We start from the raw sequence: 24,908 nt of genomic DNA on the forward strand, positions 1-24,908 counted from the left end.
TGAGAGTATTTGAATATTTTATTAATATGTAGAAAATGTTTTAAAAAAGGAACTTTATAGTACATGTTTATGTCAAACTAGAGCTAAATTTGACAGTAATATTCAAGGTTATCCAACAACAAATTCTTAGTTTAAGTTTACCTAAGCTTTCAAACAGTCAAAATCACATTTTATCAACATTTACATGTCCATGCCAGCATTGTTCAGATGATTTCAATTTACAGTTTTTTTTATTAAGCAAACTGAACATGTAAACTTGTGGTATTTCTTCTTCAGTAGTTTACAGGACTGAGCGTGACTGATGTCACAGCAAGTGGAAAATGAAGAACAATTAAGTAAATAGCTATTCTGTACAAATGACTAAACAGTAAATGTCTTTAGGTTTCCAAGAATTAAGATGCTTAAAAAAATTACAGTAAATCAAACAGATGAAACTTTACATGGTGCAAAAAAAGAACATTATTAATTCCTATTTTAAATCAAGTCAATATTTGATGCTCTTTTTAATTGCATTTTGAGGCATACCTTGAAGAGAAAATGGATTTGAAGAATTTATCAAATTTCCTAAAAGAGCGTAGAAGAGAAATATTATCAGAGTTCTCCAAAAAGTTAGTGCCATGCAAACAGTATTTGAATATAACAAAATTTGAGATTTGACCATTTTATATATACAGTGAATAAAATAAATATTTAGCATGTCAGTGTTTTTCCCTTCAACAAATATATTTATGATCAGACATTAACATGAAATTCACAGTATTTGGTAACTACCCAAGTAATCCATGCTTTTAAAGACATTGATCACATGATCTATATAAATTAAGTTATGAGTAAATACAGCAGACTTTAGGGTGAAGATATCAAACATAAAGAAAAGGAATCATGTCAGTATTTACAAAGAACTCTTGCGCCCTCTCAGTGTCAAACAATTTCACCTGGCTTGGTTGGAACTACATATAACCTACAAACACATTACAAAACTGTTGCACAACAACCATTTCATTATGAGGAAAATAAACTAAACTCTCTCAATACATCTGCAACCTTATTGTTGCAAAGCATAGCGACTGGATTGTCTATAGGTGTATTTCTAAACTTATGAATGTTTCAGTGAGCACCGTTGGGGCTGCCATATCCCAACAGTAACCAAATGCTCATTTCTCAGAATGAAAAAAAAAAAAAATCAGAAAAGTTGTCCAAGAGCCATTGAACACCACCCTAAAAACACCAATGATACATGGAGTAAAGAACATAATGGTGTGTATCTGCCTTTCAGCATATCATACTGACTGAGTTCATCTAACAGAAAACGGAGGAAGGAAAAGATGAATTTTTTTAGTCAGACAACAACAAACTTCAACTTCAAACTGGTTTCATAAATTGAAAATAAAGCTGCTAGAATTTAATTTAATTTAATCCAATTGAAAATCTAGGGCATAACTGAAGATCAAAAAGCATAAAAAAGCAAACAAGAACCTTCAACATTTTAAAACTTTTGGATAGAAATACTTATCAAAGTATGAGTTATGAGTTATTTTCACTATAAACAGATAATTTTCTTTTCCTCAGACACAGAGAAAACTTTTTTTTTTTTTTGTATTTGTGGAATACTTGGATAGTTAAAAGAATCTGGTGTGAATTTCATGTCAACAGCCTGAATATAAATATATGCATGAGAAAAATTTGGTGTTCAGTATTTATTTTCTCCGTCATGTGGACGTAAATAAAAATGACAGTTCTGCTTTTGTTTGATTTACAAGCACCTTGGAGCTTGCAATGAGACAAATTGCCAGAAAACAAAATACAATCCGTTTCCTTTAAGAAGAGCTTCCAGACCATTAGTCATTTATACAAATCCCAAAGAAAAGAAATTTATCAAAGCAGGTAATTAAATAAGCACACACACATATTAATCTACTTCACTATAAATAACTAAGAAAAATTTATTGCATGAGAGAGTCTGAAATTCTTTGACAATAAAAAAACCAATCATCAACCCGGGAAAAGGTTTCATGTTGATTAAAAGGCTTAAAGTGGAAAAAAAAAAGCAATTTAAATCTATTTTTAAATCATTTCAGGGGCAGCTTTAAGATGGAATAAATGATAAATATGTGCACAAATATATTCTAAAGACGTTTGTTGTTCACTCTCAAGCTCTTGGTAGCATTTCAGTCAACATGCAGTAGGCTCCATTCATCCCTTAGCATAACAGTGGTTAGAAATACACTGATTTTAGCAGGAATTCCCCAGTGGGCTTTCTTTGTTGGCTTCCATCAAATGGGGTCAGTGAAAGTAAAACACAGTTCAACTTCATATCTACATGAGTATATTAGTAGTAGTAGTAGTAATAGTAGTAGTAGAACAGGGGAGGGCTACTATTTTCAATCTCTAGAAAAAAAATACAGTCTGATTGGCTGGTTTACTTCAATCAGAGGATTTACTGAGAAGAGTAAAGGAGATATGGAAAATAATAGGAAACAAAGTATTTGATTACCTAATAAACGAGACAAAATATTGTTTATAGCGACTGTGACATCGGTTTCTTTCTTCCAGTCATGTTTTTTTTGTCTGTCTTATACTCAGCCAGAAAGACTGCTGTTGGCTAACTGGCCCCGAACGCCTTGTGTGTCACCGTGAACACATGGTTGGTTGGCAAGCCGTAGATTACGCAAACCCCACTAAAAGGAACACATTCCCAGCAGTGTTAGTGGATTTCTTTGTTTCGCGAAGCAGCTTAAACAGTGAAGCGAGTACAAGGAAAACTTGGCTTCACTCTTCTGTTCTGCTTTCTTTGTTTAGTTCATTTCAGCAAGCAGCAGGAGGGGAGCCAGACTTAAATCTGCACTATGTCCACACTGACTTTGTTCTGAATAGCATTTAGAAAATTTTGCTTCACATTTGGGGGAATCACAATGACTACAAAAGGGCTTGAAATGTGGGGCAGAATCAAGACAGCCTTTGTGACAGAACTAACTCAGCTTATTTTCAATCGTGAAAAATCTTTATTACGAAGGCCTTTGGTTAACTATTGCATCTATCATCATAATTTCTGCAAGAAATCCCTATGTCAGCAACAAAGTTAAAACATTTTCTGACTAATTTGCTTGGAAATGAAATTAAGTGAGTATAAAATGCTGATGAACAATTAAATGTAAATGTGTTCACCTAAAAGAATGAATTGCAAAAGCTTAGCTGTGTTTTCGCTCTCAGTGGGGCTACCAAATATACAACAATGTGTAAAGAAGACGATTATTCTCCCTCTGCTTTATGTAACTCATCTGAAGTGATTTACATTACACATGAATAAAATAAATTACAAGGCAATGAATATGTTGCTGGTGAATTATTCGATTAATGATTATTTTCCATATTAAATTTTACTGTAATGTTTTTTTTTCTGACTCAGTCCAGTATGTTGCTATTTTTGAGTTAACTTAATTGAGGTCCATAAACCAAGGCATCAAATTAGAGATGGACTTAGTCACAATATTAGCTATAAAAATATATTTATATATATATATTACAGAGTTTTAAGGGCATACATCATTGATTTCAGTGTCATTTTGTAATGGCTAAAAAAAGCGCAGTATTTTACTCTTAAGAGCATTTCTGAGCACAATTCAGCATCTCAAGGAAGGAAAACTCAGATATTAAGGTTAAACCCCAATATCTTCGTTTGCCTTCCTTTCTTTTTTTTTTTTTACAGCAGTTACAACCATTGTCATTCTGAGTACTTAATAAATTACATACATTGTTTTCTAAGTAGAAATACAGCAGGAAAAGACAGCATACGCTGGGCAGGCAGGAAGATCAACAGAGTTTGGATATGGTGTCTAAACCTCTCTGCTATTTTCTGACCGTATCCAGGTTAAAATAAGTTGGTAAAGTATTAATTTACGAAATTTTCTAAATGAAATATTAGTAGCTTTGTTTAATTGCTCACTCATTCAGTCTCTGTGGCCTCACTAACGAGATGTGGCACAGTTCAATTCCAGCCTGCCTTTGCGGTCAGAGAGGCGCACAGATAGCAGAGATTTAACACAGTATCGTCTAAACTCCATTTATCCACAACTCTTGGCATGGTGGCGGTGGTGTGTTTATTCTGCGGTGGATCGTCTCCTCTTACTGCTGATACTGCGAAAGTTGAAGGGCCTCATCTTCATCTCCACAAAGGGAATGGAAAACTCGTGGCCTTTCCAGTGGTACCAGTTAATACCCTGCAAAAATGGAAGTAAAACTTAGAGACACTGCCTCAATCTGAATGAATTGAATTTATGCTCTAATAAAGACTAAGAGGGCTAATGTACAACGCTTATAATAAAGAGCTTTCTCAACACAACGGTGCAGTCTTGCTGCTTGGGCACAATTTATCAAGATGATCAATAAATACATTTAAGAAAAATGACTTCAAATTAAAAAACGTATTTGTTTTTACTTCACAACAGTAAAGTATTAAGTTGGTGGGGCACATTTTGCCAATTTGCCTACTTAAAATTTACTCTTTTTTTCCAGCCAGACCATAGTTTCCGAATTGTTTAGTTAAAAATGAATCAGTCATAAAAAATACACTGAAGCTAGATGAAAATGAAACTTAATTAAGCTAATTACAAATGCTGCTCAGCAGCTAACATACATTGCATTTAGTTAGGCTCTGTCTGTTTGCTACTTCATCGCATTTATTATTCTCTAGCAGAAACATTTGTGGAATATAACTTCAGGCTGCTTCAATGTGATTAAGCCTGTAACTATTATGAAATTGTGCTGTGTTGGTTTTATGTCACAGAAAATTAAAACTTTTAAGCTGGATTTACCATGAAAATCTCCTCCTCTTTTCGAGTTTGTAATATTTGTGTACTGAAACTTTTATTTTGAAGAAAAAAAAAAAAACTTTTAAAATCTAGGCTCAAAAGGGAAATGTTATAGTTTGTACAGAGGAACATTAATTTTAGTTACAATAGCATGTCAGATATACACACCAAAGCTGTAATTTTAAATATGCAACAGCATTATAACTTTTGTCTAACTAAAAAATTTCTGAAGAAATATAAATGGGCCCTGCTAAAGTGTGCCCAGAGAAAACCAGAGTTCTGATGCTAAAAATTAGCAATGATGCTAAAGTACGCTACGATGTCCTCAATAGCACATGGAGAGTCACAAGCATGTTGAGTAACATGGACTTACTCCAATCAAAATTAGTGCACAAGCTAAAATTAGTCAAAATGCTAATGTTAGCCTAAGTGCTAACATTCAGTAGCATGTGGGGCGTCACTAGCATGTTGTCTTACATTGACTTTCTCCTTTCAGTATACTAAACATACCTAATAAATAAAAAATATATTTTAGGGAAAAGGCTAATACAAGTGGTGGCCAGTGAAATGCTAATATTTTCCCTAATGTTAATCTCTTAACTTTAATCCCAATAATAATTTTATTCTAGCCCTTTTGTGAATCATGTCCATCTGCTTCTTCTCGTCTGTAGCCTTTATAAGATTTTCATTTTAAGCCTATCTTCATTCTATATTTGCTCCTGCATTTTTTTTTACTTCAAGATGTCAAAAGGAACAAAAGCAGAAGCAGAGAGGGAAAAACAGGACTTCTCTAAAGACTTCGTGACTCAGTCTGATTTTTACTTCACACACATGCACACGCACACACACATACACGCATACAAGCACAAATGCCGACAGAAAAAACACATTGATGGCTTGTACAGAGGTTTCTGCGCGAGGCTGAAAAAAGGGTTGAAGTAACATCAAGGCTTGATTGATATGGCTGTACCTGAGTTTATTATACATAACAAAAATATTTTAAATGACTTTGTCTTCATTTGCAAAAAATACTCCTCCAAAATAGCTAGAAGCATTGATAAATATTCAGAAGATTTGAACCCTCTTCACAGTGTGTTTTGTCGATCATATTTTCCCTTGGAAAGCATAATAAGAAAATCTGTGCAGCAGTTGTTTCTGAGCTGCTCCACAAGACCACTCAGGATGCTCTTTCAAGTGTTTTAATTTGCTAATAATTAGTCTTTCAATTCAAGAGGTTTTAACCTTTAATCAGTGAGCTGTAATGGCTTCCTTTCATGTCGATTTTCGCAAATGCCAAAATACACTTTGAAAATGTCAACCTTTTCAAATGAGAACATTTAGTTTAATAGGCCATTGATTCAAATAGCCACAAAAATAACAAATATAAAACCTAATCAACCACACCACATGGACAAGGAAAACTACAGATATTTAGAGAAACTAGAATAAAAAAACCCAAAAAAACTCTGATTATGGAAAGACAATAGACTGTTAACTTATGTATTTTTACTGATATAAGGCCCTTCTGGCAATATGTAAACTTGTTGTAGTATATTGCTCTGACACCATTAGCAGTACATAAATGGAACTTTGACAAAGCTTTTCTAACCCTACAGAGCAATTCCCCACTATATTCACCACATGTACCGATACGCAGGAGCACGCTGACATATGGTGATGCTGGGCAGGATAGTCAGGATTGTTGGAATTGAGTTCATACCCCCTAAATGTCAGATGGCTACTCTTCCCACTCGGTCACAGCCACCAAGGGACAGTTGCTGCACGATCATTGTTGACAAAATGCTATGAAATGATATAGAGACAACAAAACTGGAACCAAATGATGCAAGTTTGCAGTCAAGTAAAGACAAAAAAAACCCCAAACAACTTTAATCAAAGTCACAATAAAAAAAGAAAATCCTAAAGATTTATAGGAAAACAGATTAATACTATCACATTGTTGACACAAAGGTAAAAGCAGGAAATGGAATCTGCAAAAAAACGTTTGTCTCTAACAGCACGGTGTATCAATGCTTGGAAAATAGTTTTTATGATGGTTGAAGTGATTCATAGACAGAAGATTAGGTCAAAGTTTGTATGTTAGAAACTAAGGACAGGAAAGTTTTTGTTAATTTAATGGACAAGAGCACAAACATTTTGGGGATTATAGCTTATCAACAGTTTGCTTTTTTAGATCCTCATCTCTTCAATCCTCAAACAAAGTTGAATCCACATTACATAAGTATTGATTAAACTCATTAATCCAAAATTAAAGAGGCCCAATTCTAAGAAGAACCAAACTTGTAAAATGGAACTGATTCAAAGTAAAGTGTTACACATCTATGTTACATTTTGAACTGTGAATGTTTAATGAAGGAAATGTATTGAGTTAAAGGACAGACCTGACTGTGTCTGGATTCGCCGTATTTTCCATTGAGGTTGGCCCGGTGGCAATTCTTGTACCACCAGGCTCCTTTGTAGGACAAGGCACAGTTAGTGACAGCGATGTCATTGTCTCTGTCTTTAGTTGAGAATGGACGGCCCTGGTGGTAGCTGAACGAGTCACCTGTGATCAGAGAAGAGTGGGACAGAGAACATTTAATATCATTGGGATGAACGACAACAATTAACAGTAACATGATTCAGTAAAGTAGCATAAGAAGTGAAGCAGAAAGAAGTCTTTGTGAAGTACTCTGGATAACAAATACTTTTCACCCAGGAAAAACAAAAAAAAACATACATTAGATAACTGTCAATTTTAAATAAAATCAAGGGTCAGCTATGTGTTTTGAAGAGCTACATGCTGAAAATGTTCTTTACAGCCAAACCACTTACCAGCAGTGCCATTATATTCTCCTATCCTGAGCTTGTAGAGGTTTCTTGCATCTCCAATGGAAAATTTGTCATAATTGGCATAAACTGATTCCTGTCCATCCCTCATGTCAATTCTCAGCTCATAGCGTCCCTGAGAAGCAATCTTCTGGATGTTATCAAGACCTGTAGAGAAACAAGTTATTGTTTAAAATATTAAGTAAATGTAGGAGAGTAATTTTCACGAAAAGATTCAAGAAATTAATTGTTCACAAGGCCTATGTGGGAGGAACAGCTGTAGAGAAGGATGAAAAACCAACAGTGGTAAACATAGCATTAAGATCACTGAGAAGCAAAGGTGATTCAAGAGTCTGCAAAAAAGTCAAAATAATTATATATATATATATATATATATATATATATATATATATATATATATATATATATAGAATGAAAGAGAGAGAGAGAGAGAGAGAGAGAGAGAGAGAGAGAGAGAGAGAGAGATGCATCTTTATTCTGGTAATATTATGAAGACATTCTCTTCATAATAAATTACTTCTGATCCTGGCCTTAATACTCCATCATATTACAATGGTTTGAAATGCCTCATCATCAATTGTAATATTTGTTAAAATTAAATTCAATCTATCCAATGAAAATAAATGTAAATAAAAGAAAGATAAGGAGCGATTTCTTGTATGTAAAATATTTAAATTATTATCCAACAAATGTGCAAATTCCAGCAATGTAGAGAGACCACAGGCAGCTTAAAGTTGAGAGCTTTTCTCACTGTAAACAGTCAAAACATTCACAAACTTTATGCTCTAAGATGCAGCTCCATGTCGGTCTTTTCGGCACCAATTTATGAGGGTGATAGGTTGTATCCCGATAAGTGCATCTGTCAACCGTCTTTGTCAGCTGCTGCGTATGATTGACACTGTAGAGTGGTGGACGCTGTCACCACCTGCCCTCCTCCAAATACCACATCTTGCAACTCACTGAGATCTGTGTCTTTGCTTGCTATCTCAGAGGCAGCAGATACAAAGCTTGTTTGAACCCCAACATGCGATAAGGCCCCACACCAACCTGAGCGATTGGAGTTGCCTTCGCTATCAGATTACAACAAGCGCCCATTTGGAAAAGAGCGTCCCTCTCTGCTTAACCTCTAGCAGATGCATCACATGTGCACTTTAGATGAACCAACCTGAGAAAAGATTTGACAGGAATTAAATCACTAGCCTTTACTGATAAGAAGTAGTGCAGCAGGAAAACTAAGCCTGCTCTAATACAGTATGTCAATGGAAGAGCGATACAATCGATGTTACAACCCCGGGGCACTTAGGGCGACAGGAATAAAGCAATTGTGGTAATAAAACTGAGCTTAACAGTGAGTCACTTGTAATTTCTATTGTATAACATAGGTGTGTTATCAGCAATGAATGCACCACCCATCATTTATACTTTTTTTTACTGCTTCATTATTAAGTGGAGTGACCAAAAAGGCATTTGACACACGATTGAGCCCTTGTGCTATTATCTTCCATTTTATTACCGGCCTCACTCCCACACTTACGTAGAAACAATAAGGGGGGAATTAAAAGGCAAAAGGATGGGATAATGATTACAGATTGCTCCCAGTCACCCGAATGTCTCTTTTATTACATCATCAAACTAAAACTGCGTTCTGCAGAGGTCAGCGAGCATGGTGCAAATAAAGAGCACGGTTAAAAATGATCGTCCTCAAACTACAGCAGATAATTATCAAACTCTTTACCGCTGGCCAGTCGAGTGGCTCGTCTTTTTCAGTTTGAGTGGATTTAATATCTGTGTTTATGGTTCCTATTGTGCAGTAAATTGCTACTCTGAGTGCAGAGGTGGTGATTAGCTGAATGTTTGCCGCAATGACTCCCCAAGGCTATAACTGTGATCTAATTTATTGACGCCTGCACACAGTGGAACTACACTGACCATGGGCAAAATGTCACTAGATATACATTCATAACAATAAAAAGTTCTGAGGCCACTTCTTAAATAGTAAATAATGAAAGAAAAAATGGAATACAATATTTAATATGCTTTAAAAGTTAAATACCTAATTTAACTAACCATCTATGTCATTGTACATACATACAGACCAAAAATTTGGCCATACCTTTTCATTCAATGAGTTTCCTTTATTTTCATCACTATTGACATTGTAGATTCACACTGAAGGCATCAAACTATGAATTAACACATGTGCAAATATGTACTAAACAAAAAAGTGTAAAACAACTGAAAATACGCGTTATATTATAGTTTCTTCAAAGTAGCAATCTTTTGCTGTGATTGCTGCTTTGCACACACTCTGCATTCTCTTGATGAGCTTCAAGAGGTAGAAATGGTTTTCACTTCACAGGTGTGCCCTGTCAGGTTAATAAGTGGGCTTTCTGGGCTTATAAATAGTCATGACAATAAAGGAAACCCATTGAATGAGAAGGTTGTGTCCAAACGTTTGTTCTGTACTCTATATATAACACTATATTTGTCTTGGATCATTTCATTTGGCACATTGTGCTCATAACAACTTGGCTTCACTGAGTTAATATTTCATTAAAGACAATTTGTAAATGTGAATTATCACAGGATTTTCTTTTTTCTGAGACACCCTTCTGTAATTCAATAACATATTGCCTTCTCTAATTTGGCGGTTCTGTTTCAGTTTTATTATTTTTGAGTCATTTTTTGGCAAGGTGCGGGGTGACCAGCATGGAGGGTTTTAGAGTTGCTTCCTCAGTAATGTTACCATACTCAATTGCATTGGCATGAAGTTTTGGCGTTTTCAATGTAAAAATAAACATTCACAAGTTTAATCTTTGGCAAATATGATTTGAATATGGCTTTATAAACCTTAAAGTGACAAGTTTTTTTTTTAACTCAAGTAACAAATCTGAGACACGTTTCACACCAAGGCATTGTTAAGAAGAGAGGCTGAAACATTATTAGACATTATTAAGATCATAAACTAGAAACAAATGCATTCTAGAAGCATTCAGTGGAAAAATTAAATCTGTTTAATCCCATATGATTATAGTGTAACTAGCAGTCAGGTGGTCCCAATCTAATGAAATGTATTTACGTAATACCAGAAAATCTGGTGGCTCTTATGAGAGCAGAATTCCTTGGTATTTTGTTTGTGTGGTTCATTCAAGCATGGGTTATGTCATTGAGATAAAAATTCAGCAATGATAATGCTTTTATCTATAAGATTTAGTCCAAATAATGTCAAGTCTATTGTTAACCAATCAGTCCTAAAAGTTGAGAAACTTCACCCTGTGTCATTTTTCCCAGTAAGCATGGATCGGTTACTGCCGTCAAGATACATCAAGGTTTCCAAGGCTCAACTATTTTAACTAGCAGATCATTAGGCTAACATGACTATTTTATGTTTTCTTTCTGAATATTATGTGCCAAACACAGAGTCTGCTGAGCTCCAAGCTGGGATGTTGACCAACGTCTGGCATTACAGAAAAATTCTTGATCCTCCACACCCAGAGGTTACATTAAGCAGCTTGTATGCACTGGAAGGACACAATTAGAGACCAAATATATAAAAAAAGAACAGTAAAGGCATAGAGTGCAGCCTGGAAGGCAACAAAAAATAAAGAAAGGAGACAAAAAGACAGCTTTTTGTGGTGCATGTTCAGAGGAGGTGAAAGGACTCAGTATGAGTGACTCCACTGTAGCAGGAAATTTTGTACTCACTGAACTAGATATATTTTTTCAGGGCTCTTTGGATTGTAATCTGGAGGCACAACCATTAAACATAAAGTAAAACCGTGTTAGTATGCTTCAGCGTAATGCCCCTCAGGTGGTCTTGTCGAAAAAGCAAAGACATATCTGTGACTTACAATCTCAAAGAAGGTAAAGAATCTGGATTTCTCTCTCTATCTCAGCCTTTACTTTAGCAGAAGATATCTCCCTTTTGTTTTAGCTAAAATACAAAAGCTACAGATAAAGAATGAATTCATGACAGCATGCTTTTAACTCTTATCTTTGAACACTTTCCCTGTAGTGGTGCAGAACCAACATAAGAAGCTTCAGTTCTACTTAACGACAAGTCAGACTACAGATTTAAAAATATCTGATAAAAAAACAAACAAAAAAAAAACATATTTGGCTGTCAGTTCCTGTTCATGATGAGTTAGATCTAAAACTGTCCTTTTAAATTCTCATCTATTTTCTTACCAAGAGTCTGACTTAATAGTGTGCCTCCTGAAAAGTAAGAATCTTGCTTTTGGAGTAGGAATGTACAATGAAAGTAAGAAATTGTCATAAACCTATGATGGACACGAACCGCATTTCACATTTATTTCTGTTTTAAACAGTTCCATTATTTCCTTAGTCGCCAATATTTGATTCTCATCACTGAATTTTGATTTCTTGTTCACGAGTATTGAAACTTATGAAATGAGCTAAAATAACTGCCCAGCTAAATAACAAATATATTAAAAAAAACATACGTCTTCAATTTTGCTAGTCAGCAGAGTGTAGTTTTGACCACTTAGATGTTGATTTAAACATTTCAGTGGTATAGAATTTGGGTAGAAGCTTTTACTGATCGTAACTAAAAATGTAATCAATCTCTACTTTGGAAAAGGACAGTTGGATAAATGTCTGTCTGTCTATATGTATGACAGTATTTGCATAAGCATTCAACGTTGCAACAATGAACAGTTCTTTAAGCCTTTGACTGAAACTGTAAATAAAGATGGGTAAAGGGCTTTATTCCCCACTTTCCACCCCTCATCATATCAATAATGTGTCATATTTCTTTAAAACAATTCTGAACAAAAGATCTCTTTTGAGGCTCTGATTCATGCGATAAAATATTCATGCATTATTTTTATAAACCATCTGCACTCAAACAATAACACAAAAGGTGACCTGTTGAGCTCATGACTCATTTGCACATTTTGCAATGAATACAATTATAGTTTCATAATGAGATTTAGATGCAAGAGAAAATGATTCAGCTGTCCATCAAAGGAATGGGAGCGTTGAGTTGTTTTTGTCTTTAGATCAGAACAGTGCAACAATTACCAAGTAATTTCAGCGGGAGATGAGCTCTCGGAGAATTCAGTAATACATCAAACCAACTTTATAAAGTCAAGTGCCAAAAGATGAGATGAGAAAAAAAAAATTATGAAAAAAACAAAAAACTATCCATCAGACAAATATAATAATAAAAAGCCATAAAGGCCTTAACATCTGAACAGAATACTGAAGACATCTCTCTGCCTTGTAAAATCAAAGTATCAATTGAAACCAAGTAGAAACAATGAGTCTCTATTGATTGCATGAACTAAATCATCCAAAGTCAGCAATCTGATGTGGTGCTAGAGACAGAAATACAGCGTTCAGAAAAGTGGAACGAAGATTGAACAAAATAGGTAGCAGGTTGTGGATCAATATTCGGTGTAAAATGGAGCTGAAATATATCGGCAAGGTGGAGACAGTGAAATAAAAAATGCAGCCACCTTGAATTGTAGTTCAAGTGTCATGGTGCTTTTGATAGACACATCAAAAACAGACATTGTTCTTCTATATTTAGCTCTTAAAATCAAACAGGATTCGTAGGGGGGAAAACAAGTTTTTGCCATTTCTTTTCTATGTTCATTCACTCAGTGTGGGAGACTTACCAAGCCAAAACTCGTCCTCAAGATTTCCAAATCCAACTCGATAGTCACTCCACTTCCTGGAAAAGTCAGTCAGACCATTTTGTCGACGCTGAAACACCTGGAAATCAAAATGACAAAGAAAAAGAGATTAAAATAAATCGACTGAGAGGGTCTATAACAGTAAAAGCAAGGTTTTCTATCATTGATCTTCTGGTTTCTTGCATTTTCTTAATTTAGTTAAAGTGCTAAACAGTCCTGTCTTCTCAGCGACTTACAATCCAGCCTCCTTCATCCGTGGTCATGTCACAGAACACCTGCACCCCTTGGCTCGGATCTCTGTTGATGTAAATGGTGTAGACGCCACTCACAGTCTCCCCGTTCAGCAGGTGTTGGGCACAGTTCTGAGGTGTTGAAAACAGACGACTCCCTGGAGAGAAATAATGATAACAGAATTTAATTAGCTTCTGCTTTATTTAGTAAAAACAAAAAAAAAAACATGCATTAGGAATAGGAGAATTATTCTTGAATAGTTCAAGATCTTTCATTTCCTCCCCGATTTATGTTCTATCAGATACTATGGTGTAGGTGTTACCAGAAGGATATGAAAATATTGCTGTTAATGTTATTTTGTTAGTGAAAACTATTTATATGACGATTTAGGTATGTAGTTTAAGATTGATCCCATGTATATCTAGTCTTGTGTTCTACTGAAGGTAATTTTGTTTAATGTTCATCTTTGAGATGTATGTATCTCAGTATCACTACTATATATGTATGTTATTTAAAAGAACGTATTTATTGAAATTAAAATTAAAGACAAACCGAAACTTCATAACACTTTGGAGCAACAGTTGTGGGTTTTACAAATAGTTTTTCACGTTTGGTGATTAATTTAAATGTTGCCGACTATTAATAAATTAATACTTAGCAGTGGCAATATATCACTTCTTTGGCAAAATGGGTCAGCACATACATATGGGTATATATATATATATATATATATATATATATATATATATATATATATATATATATATATATATATATATATATATATATATATATATATTGCCTCAGTTGCCCGAGACTGCAAAACCCGACACACCAACCTGTGCATGGCTTGGATTGATTACAAGAAAGCCTATGACTCAATGCCGCATACTTGGATCACTGAATGCTTAGAGATGTATAACATCAACAGGACTCTGAGAGCCTTCATTGCAAACTCGATGAGGCTGTGGAAAACCACCCTTGAAGCCAACTGCAAACCACTTGCACAAGTGTCCATCAAATGTGGCATATACCAAGGAGATGCTCTGTCCCCGCTACTGTTCTGCATAGGCCTGAATCCCTCAGCCAAGTTATCAACAAGACTGGCTACGGATACAGACTCAAAAATGGGGCCAATATCAGTCACCTACTCTACATGGATGACATCAAGCTGTACGCCAAGTGTGAGCGAGACATCGACTCACTGATCCACACCACCAGGATCTACAGCACTGACATTGGGATGTCATTCGGACTAGAGAAATGTGGTCGGAGGGGAAGGTCATCCACACAGAAGGGGTCTCACTCCCAGAAGGAACAATAGCAGACATAGAGGACAGTTACAAGTACCTAGGTATACCACAAGCAAATGGCAACCTCGATGAGGTCACAAGGAAAGGAGCCACAGCTAAATACCTCCAACGAATAAGGCAAGTCCTGAGAAGCCAGCTCAATGGCAAGAACAAAATCCGTGCGATAAACAGCTATGCCTTGCCAGTAATCAGATACCCTGCTGGAATAATTAGCTGGCCAAAGGAGGAAATAAAAGCCACAGATATTAAGACCAGAAAGCTACTAACAATGCATGGAGGGTTCCATCCCAAATCCAGCACCCTGAGACTGTACACGAGCCGCAAGGACGGAGGCAGAGGACTAGTGAGTGTGAGAACCACTGTCCAGGACGAAACAACTAAGATCCATAAATACATCAGGGACAAAGCCTCAACAGACAATGTGCTCAGTGAATGTCTCAGACAACAGGGAACGGAGGTCGAGGTGCCAGAGATACCATCATGGGAGGACAAACCCCTACATGGGATGTACCACCAGCAAATAACCCAAGTGGCTGATATCAGTAAATCCTACCAATGGCTGGAAAAAGCTGGACTCAAGGACAGCACAGAGGCCCTCATCCTGGCCGCCCAGGAACAGGCCCTAAACACCAGAGCAATAGAGGCCCAGATCTACCACACCAGACAAGACCCAAGGTGGAGGTTGTGCAAGGAGGCCCCTGAGACAGTCCAGCACATCACAGCAGGGTGCAAGATACTGGCAGGGAAAGCGTACATGGAGCGACATAACCAAGTGGCAGGCATAGTGTACAGAAACATCTGTGCAGAATATGGACTGGAAACCCCGAGATCAAAGTGGGAAACACCCCCAAAGGTGGTGGAGAACGCCAGAGCTAAGATCCTGTGGGACTTCCAGATCCAGACAGAATAGTAATGGCGAACCAACCAGACATTGTCATAGTGGATAAACAACAGAGGAAAGCCGTTGTGGTAGATGTAGCAATACCAAGTGATTGCAACATCAGGAAAAAGGAGCACGAGAAATTGGAGAAATACCAGGGCCTCAGGGAAGAACTGGAGAGGGCCTGGAAGGTGAAGACCACAGTGGTGCCTATGGTCATCGGGGCCCTCGGGGCAGTAACCCCCAAACTGGAGCAGTGGCTACAACAGATCCCAGGAACAACATCAGACATCTCAGTCCAGAAATGTGCAGTCCTTGGCACAGCCAAGATACTGCGCAGAACCCTCAAGCTCCCAGGCCTCTGGTAGAGGACCCGAGCTCAGAGGATAAGAACCACCCGCGGTGGGTGAGAAGGGAATTTTTATATATATATATATATATATATATATATATATATATATATATATATATATATATATATATATATATATATATATATATATGTACTTATTTCTAATTCACTAATAATAATTACAGTCTATGACTATCATGACTACAAGAAATATGATCATTATCATATCATCAGAGCTTAGAAACATTCTGAACAACATACGTATTTGCACAGCACACATTTGTATGTTTAGCGTTTATTGACTGATGATCAAAGGCAAAAAAGAGATACCTAATGGGCTGGAGGGGATTGTCACAATTGGAAACTGATATTCTCTTCCTGGTCACATTACTCTGTGTTATTTCTTACAGACAGCCTATATGTGCAGCAGGCTCACTGTAAGACTAGAACCTGGAAATAAAAATTGTTTCTTGCCTTTAAGGACCGATTATTACGTACCTCTGTTCTGTTAACTCTACATTCAGTGAAAAACCTCTAGGGCTAAGGAATCCTTCCATAACTCAAGTCCAAACAAAGTAAACACATGGCTGCAAATCCTGTACCTGTAGTAAAGGTGGTGGAAACCACAGCACTGGTATCAAGCCCTCTAGCAGCCTGGAGCTTAACCGTGTACTCTGCGCTCTCCGCCAATCCCTCCAGTCGAATCCATGTGTCCTCTGCATCAAGAATCAGCTCCTAGTGCACACACAGAACCACATTCATTAACATTTACTGTGGGAGGAAAGCATCACTTGGTAAAATGTTGTTTTTTGCAAAACTCTTAATCAAAGGTGTAACCAGTTAGAAAGTTTGGAAAGACCTTTAAGCTCACTTAGGTCTCAATTTTTAAGAAATAAAATATATGGAGGGAAATATAATTCAAAAAGAAAATAGATGGCAAAGAATGGATGTAGTTTACTTTAGATGAAGACAACAAAATAAAAGGAGTTTTCGGCCTGTTGAAGAGAAGAACAGCAAAAATCAGATTGAGATCTTTCTACTTTTAGAACAACAGTCAGAGAACTATAGCGAAACTGTCAAACTAATTTGTTTTTCACAGAACTGAAAATTTAAATGTTGAGAAGCAGTACTTTCTGTAACATAAATGAAGCCAGGCCCTTAAAAAGAGTCAACACTGGTTTATGAAAGCATTAGTGTTTTTGAGTTTGATACAGTGTAGCCTGGATACACATTAAATATAAAAAAAAGGAGAATAAAATATTTAGCTGGATTGGAAAAATGGATCACATGTTCCAAGGAGATGTGTCCATGTGAATTATGCATTGAAACAGCCGGTAAATAGAGTCTCTCTGTCTCATAGGAGCTGACATTCACCCATCAGAGGGTTTTCAGGGTCAGTATATGTATTGCAATAGAAGAGCCCTGTCTTATCAAGGCTAATGTGTACCTCTCTACCCTTTCCTTTCATATCGATTGTGTACGCGCAGTTAAGTGGTCAGATGTTTGCCAGGTGTGCATTTGCCCTTGTTTGAGATGTTTTGTCATTCCAGGCATGCATGTCCCTGACAATTATACCCGGACATGTGAAACTTAATTGGTAAATGACAGATAAGAAATTAATCTTGCTTTTAATTTGAGTAAATCATAAATGCCTATTGTCTCAGTGATGGAGAAGATTCATCCACAACGGCTGACCAACATTGCCTTCATGCAGATAACTGCTAAATGCATAGACTCACACTCAGGCGCAAACAATAAGTGAGAAATAGAAATAAGAAACACCTTGACATGCAGATGTTGGTATGAGCACTGCTCTGTGGATAAGCAATACAATGCATGCAATTGGAGCCGAGGAAATTGTTCGGCAATAAAAGTTTTGAAAAAAATTATAAAATTAAATGGAATTTCATACATGGCAGATTTTCCATATTAATTAATTTCTTTGTGGGTTGATGAGTTCTGACAAATACTAAACCACAATAAATAATGGGCATAAACAGAAAGGAAAGGGGTTTTGAGAAAATAGAAGACCTTTTTATTTCTCCTCACGGAGAATGTTAATCTATGGACTCTGTGAACTCAGGCTTACATGACAGCAAAGCAGAGAGAGTACATAATGACTCCAATGAAACCACATACACCACTCTATCTTTATTGGATCCCCTGGTATAGATGTGTTACAAGACTTTGAAAATTCAAGTTATTGCAGTCGTATGTTGTACCACTGTGAAGCATAGAGAACTAAAACATTTAATTTGATTTATACAATTATACAAGAATACAGTATTGACAAATAATAGTTTGTATTATTTTTATTATTATTTGCCATTGTGGCATGAAATATGTTACCACGCTGCTATTATATATATTTTTGGATTACCACCATGGGCATATGCATGTGCATAAGTACAATAACAAACTCAGTCAGAGAATGGTCTGAAACACAAAGCAGGTAATATAAATCATAAGCAGAAGAACAACAATAACATTAATGCTTATTTAAATGAATCATGAAGAGATTTCCTTCCCCCCCGTTGTGAACAATTTGATCCTTAGGAACAACAAGGTTACAAAATCTGAAATAAGAAATCATTTTATTTCTTTGTTGTTTTCATGTTTCTTCTTCTGAGCAGACAGAGTAAAATAGAAATTCCACTATTATGGTGGAAAAGTGACATGCAAAGCAAGTAGACTCCCCAAAACGTAAAATAAAAGGCCAAAATGTCAACATAAATACTGTGCAGTCATTTAAATAACTATAGTCCAAATGAATGTGCAAATAGTTTGGTTAATTTGTATTTGAGCATGAAAAGATTGTAAACTATCTTCTGTTTTATGCCCTCATTAGAAGCTGGGATGAAAACTTTAAATCTCAAAAATTAAATTTGATCTAAATCAAATCTCAGTGGAATCCAGAGCTAGAAGTAGTATGAATACTACTGCCAAGCCCTTAAGCCCTCAAGGAGAGACTTTAGTTACTATATATTTCTGCTAGCCTGGGAATTCTTTTAAATCCTCCACAATGACCTGGAGAGAGTCGCTGGGGAGATGAATGTCGAAGTTTCCCTCATAGGCCTGTTACCCTGGGGACCCATCTCAGATACAGTTGAAACCAGATGTTTACATACCGGTAGTCTGAATAAAAAGACACAATTTTACTCACTGCTGAAGTAAAATCAGACCAAATTTCTCTTGTTTTAGGTCAGTTAGAATTACCAACATTATCTCTAGTTGTTAAATGCCACAAAAAGGAGAGATTAATTATTCTTAATATGTTCAAAATCAGAAGCTTGTATAAGGAATGATTACAGTCTCTTTCAGTTCCTCTTTCCGAATCCATTCATACAAAAGAAATATAAAGGCAGCTAGATTAGAGTTTGCAAATGCATATAGGACAAAGACCTTCTTATTTGGAGACATGTCCTCTGATCTGATGGCCATAATGACCATTGTTACAAAGACCATCTGAAATGTGAAGCATGGAGGTGGCAGCATCATGCTGTGGGGCTGTCTTGCTGCAGGAGAAATTGGCACATTTCATAAAACATCACATTATGAGAAAAGAACATTATGCAGAAATATTGATGTCACATCTAAAGATATCAGTCAGGAGATTAAAGACCCCAGATTAGTTTTCCAAAGAGATAATAACCCTAAGGATACAGCCAAAGTGGTTATAAAGTGACTAAGGACAACAAAGTCAATGTTTGTGTTTCACACTTGAACAATGGTGATGTTGAGACAAATACAATTTTCTGTACCTTCCTTTTTTTTCTGAAAATACGAATATTCATAAATCTGACGTGCATCACACTATGGCTGCTACTTTCTACTGAGCTTACATTTCTACTAAGTTTCTTCAACACAGAAACTTAGGACACAAGGCTATGTACCTGTTAAAAACTCATCCCTTTCTAAACTCATTTCACTCTCAGTCAGAATAAAATGTTCAGCTTAACATGGACAATGAAACACAATGCTTTTTAAGAACAAAGCAAAACAAAATATTCATAGGAAAGATAATAGAATCATATTTTAATGAAAGGCTGGGTGGGGAAGGGAGGTACCCAGCAACCAGTCCCCCACATTTGGTGTGTCCATCACAAAGAACTCATCTCAACCCTATAGCGAATCCCAGTTTTGTTAGAAGGAATGGGTCAGAACTGCTTGTGAGAAGCTTATGGAAGAAATCCCAAAAGTCAAAAGACAATCATTTCTTATACTGACCATATGTTTGCAGCAGCTTACATGAAAAGTTAAAAGAAAGATATAGAAAAAAATTTACAAATCTGTTTCTGGCATTTAGCAAAGAGAAATAACGTTGGTAATTTTAATTAACCTAAAACAAGAGAAGTTTGATCTGATTCAACTTAAGACTGAGACAAATATATTTATATATACTTGTGCATTTACAGATACATTTATATATCTGTAAATGTGTTTTTATTTGGTGTTTGTATTTGACTGGCTTTACTTGAAAGTGAAATACAGTAGACAGCTAGACGGACTAAGCTGGTAGCAGAAGGCAGCTGATGTCATGCCTGGTGAGCGTGTTCATCTGCTTTGAATCATTATCTTGAAATAACCAGCGACAACCCAGCACCTTATTTTTGGCAGAGGTCACCAGATATTTTAAATTTTTTTAATAGGGTACACAATGCCATGCTTGTTAACAGAGCTTCCACTGTGATATTTCAACATAGTAAATGAAAGTACTCAAATAAAACATTGAATTTTTATTTTTTACTTTTGGAAACTAAACCCTAAAAAACATTGGCAAAAATACTTGTTTTCATTCTACTATTTTAATGTAGGGAATTGTTTGTGATAGAATAGATAAAACGTGTTTAAATTTTAAATTAAATAAAGTGTAATATTTTGCCTGCATGTGTTGAAAATGACTTAAAATAGCTGAAAATGCTACTACTTCCTTAAAAATGTCAAAGCTTAAATTTTATATTTCTTTTTACCCTGCAAACAAACACGTGACAGTGTCTTTTGTATAAGGAAAGGCAGTTCAAATGTTTTAAATTAAAACTCAAGTGCCTATGAAAGTGTGAAATGGGCATACATCATTTGTTATTCTACTTCAATACAAACATGACCCTGCAGAGAGGAAAAGGCAGCAATTGGGAAATGCTAATATTTTTACTTTGTAAACAGAATTTTAAATTAATCATTTGGAAGTTTACTTTTGCCTTTTCTGTGTATTAGTGATCCCCACTGAGCAACCACATGGCTAATGGAACCCTTACAAGGTCACTGTGTTAATGTGTGCTCAGAAACGGGTAGACTTGTTGTGGCAGGTCTCTGCCTGTGAATTTAAGCACACAGTTCTCACTGATTTACTTTGTTACAATCACTCAGTCACATCAAAACCCTTAATCAAAATAAACAATGTTTCTACTGAGACACATTAGGGTGATACTGCTATCCGAAAGGCAATTTCATCATGTGGCTCCCTTTGGTGTGAAACACTCTGTCAGTGTTGATGAGCAACTCATATACACCCTGAGTGAAAGATTAAATGTATATTCTCTAATGTATAATTGTAAAAACAGTCACTTTGGATTTTCAAACCTACCCAATTCAATGTAAATTTGTAGAAAATAACATAATACATTAAATAATTGGGTCTTTATTTCAGATATCCTTCAATATTGGAAAATAATTAATTTCGACTTTACTTTAAAAAAAAAAACCTCTAGCTACATTCTCACAGGCGACTGACTGCAAAGAACTGCTGAACTTGAACACTCTGTCTTGACCTCAGATGTTAATGATCATGGACATACAACATATAAGGCGGTGACCGATGTATAGTAGGTAAAGTGAAACCAGAGAATATAACTTACTTTACGGCTGCCATCAGGAGTTTTGTAAGTGAGCATGTAGTTGTCTATTTCAGCGATTGGCGGCTGCCAGGAAATGAGACCGCTGCGATGGTTCACTTCACTGGCTGTCAGGTTCACAGGTGCATCCATGGCTGCCAAAAGCAGAGAAAAAAAATGACTTTTATATGAGGAGTAGTTCATGAAAGAAAAGTCATATTAGCACTTTTCGCAAAGATGGGAGTAAAAATATGCTTACAACTTTTAAAACACTTGAGAAGTGCAGTTCAGAAATGCTATGATGATGTGAAAAGGTTAACGTTCCTACGTTTCAGATTCTTTATTCTTCATAGGGGCAAAATGCTGAATACTTAATGCTGAAACCAAAAACGTGTTGAAGAAAATGTCAACATGTTAATGAGCTACTGAACATTTGAATCCCCCTGATAAAATTTAAAGATAAATACCTAATGCATTAAAATAAGCTGGCTTAATGGTCCACTCAAAAAGGTTACAAACCATAGTTACATAATTATGACGTATAAACAAGGTTTCACTGTTTTTTTTAAATTTATTATAAAGCACTCCTCCATGTTGGAGTGCTTTTACATATAGCCTTATTTGGATATTAAACTCAGCTATTGTGAACGAAACATTTTAAACCTTGCAAGGCCATGACATTATGGGCTTATTATAGGTACATTAATTGTGTATTTAAATATCTAAATCAGAATAAAGTATTTTTTTTTCAAATTATGACATAAACCTGGTTATGTGTCTTTTTATAAATTGTATGTGAATACCTAATTTCAACTGTATATTACACCTTACAAACACAGACAATGAAAATATTCCATAATGAGATATTTGTATTCATTTTTTGCTTTGTCATGATAATAGTGCTGATAGAAAAATACTCATGAATGAAGCATGTCATGTCTACTCTCACAGCAGAAAAAGAAGAAAAACGGTGACAAAATGAACAACCACACTGCGGGGCAACTTCAAGAGAAGTAAAATCACCAAGCCAGTAATCTTAAAACCCCACAGGAACTTGTACAAACAGCAGCAAGGCACTTTTCTGTTTTGTCAGAGACAAATCATAGCCTCAGCATCCGAGCTGTTAATAAGAAAGCCCACCGAAGTTTTACTGCATGTTACATCATGTAATTCGTGTATAATTTTTTGTCCCTATACACTTTGGAACAAGCCCTGATTACAGAGCCTTTGTTGATACTTAAACCACATAGAAAAAGCAAGCTCACATCAATTTCCCCACCTTACATCACCCTTTTTGAGTCAACGTGAGATATACCAGCACATCACTGAAAGCATTGACAAGCTGTAACTGCATTTTGTTGTATGACAGAAAAAATTAAATGACCTTCTATACACAAAATCTGTTTCCTGGAGTTACATCATGACTCTAGGGCACATCATCAGTATGTCACCAAAAAGAGCTCAGTCTGAGGAGGAAGGGGCGTCAACGCAAATAAAATGTGGAGGTGAAAATGTAATGAAGATGCTTTCGTCTTCTTCATTCACTCTTCTGTAACATATTTAGTACCTCCTTTCGAAGAACAGGAGAATAAAACTTTAGTTTAAAGACTGACCTAAAATCAAACCTGTAGACCTCATTAAAAAGAATAAACACAAAGGAAATTCACACCATCGAGGCACCACCTCTTGGTGAATTAAGTGCAGAGGTGAGTACACACAACTGCTGTGATCACTGACAGCTTTTGTAATTAACAGCATGGGCCAACACTGATAACTTCCATATGGATGTGGAACATCTTTTCTCAACTGTAATGAAAGGCAGTTGTGAAAACTCTGTAAAGATAAACAAGTAAGAGAAAACAAAATGTGTTTTAGTGTGATAGGAATCAGATAAAGCAGCAACCTGCACACTGTGTTAAAGTTTATTCTATCTTTTCCTCTCCAACATTGCATCTTTAAGGAACTGGAGTAAGAGTATGCTTTCTTCTGTTTTAGCATTTAGATCTTCCCCATCGCTTTCTACCCTCCTTTGTGTTTATTTCTTTGTCATAACCTAATCATCTGTTGGTAAAATAATGTATAATGTTGCCTCATTAAATTTACTTACCCAGGCCAACATTTTTCTTCAGCAAAACAAACAAAGAAAACATACTGTTTGAGTCACACCTCCAGTTCACACTCAAACAGCTTTGCAGCCCAAATATTAGGCCGGCCCTCGGGGAAATGTATTGGTTCTTCCAATTAGCCAATCCAGGCCTTGTTCAAAGCTGCAGTTGTTAACTGTCATAAAATCGCTATGCCTTGACAGTAGTTTATGAGGCAGACAATCTTTGAAAAAAAAAAAAAAATGAATGAATTAATTAATCTAGTTCTTGTGGCTCCTTGGTCCTACTACCATTTGCGAAAATACTCTACCCAGTCAGAAACAATCAATCAGAGCCAGGAGGAAGGTATGTTGATCATTCCCGAGTAAATGCTGCTTATAGGCCCTTCCCCCACACGGCGTATACCATTGTTCAAGCTCAAGAGTGCGGGAGTTTCTGCTGTGCTCATGATTTAGAAACAATATTACAGGAAAAATAAAAATAAAAAAATAAATACACACACACACACACCCCCCCCACACACCCACCCACACACCCACACACACTCACACACACACACATATATATATATATATATATATATATATATATATATATATAATTTAATTTTTTTGCACTTTTGGATGTGGAGTGGCAGCTTCTGAGGGAGGGCTGTAGCACAACAGTGAGGATGTGGAAGGAACATGCAAGATGTGCTTGTTCAAATTTTGATACCCAGTCTACAGTGTTTTCAGAACTCCCTACTGAAGCTTTTAGAACCACAGTTCTAGTCTATTGTGGCCAACAGTGAAAAGACCCCATATGTTATTCTCATCAAACACTTGTGTTGATGAACGCAGATGGAGAGGATTATGTGGACAACAGTCTTTATTCTTCCT

At 36.1% G+C, this 24,908-nt stretch overlaps 1 protein-coding gene across 4 annotated transcripts in view; it reads right to left on the reverse strand.

Annotated features, from left to right (window-relative positions):
• The window catches only part of tnr (tenascin R (restrictin, janusin)), a 161,706-nt gene continuing 136,798 nt past the window's right edge, over nt 1-24,908 (reverse strand). For all 4 annotated transcript variants that reach the window (XM_055032646.1, XM_055032647.1, XM_055032648.1 and 1 more), the window contains 7 exons: nt 21,950-22,080; nt 16,697-16,829; nt 13,555-13,706; nt 13,301-13,397; nt 7,644-7,805; nt 7,211-7,374; nt 1-4,217 (listed from right to left, as the gene is read on the reverse strand). In XM_055032646.1, coding sequence (XP_054888621.1) covers nt 4,098-4,217; nt 7,211-7,374; nt 7,644-7,805; nt 13,301-13,397; nt 13,555-13,706; nt 16,697-16,829; nt 21,950-22,080 — 959 coding nt within the window. In that variant the 3' untranslated portion in view covers nt 1-4,097. The remainder of the gene's footprint in view (nt 4,218-7,210; nt 7,375-7,643; nt 7,806-13,300; nt 13,398-13,554; nt 13,707-16,696; nt 16,830-21,949; nt 22,081-24,908) is intronic.

The sequence above is a fragment of the Poeciliopsis prolifica genome, unplaced genomic scaffold (genome assembly GCF_027474105.1).
Source record: "Poeciliopsis prolifica strain line A6 unplaced genomic scaffold, Auburn_PproV2 SCAFFOLD008, whole genome shotgun sequence".
Lineage (NCBI taxonomy): Eukaryota > Metazoa > Chordata > Actinopteri > Cyprinodontiformes > Poeciliidae > Poeciliopsis > Poeciliopsis prolifica.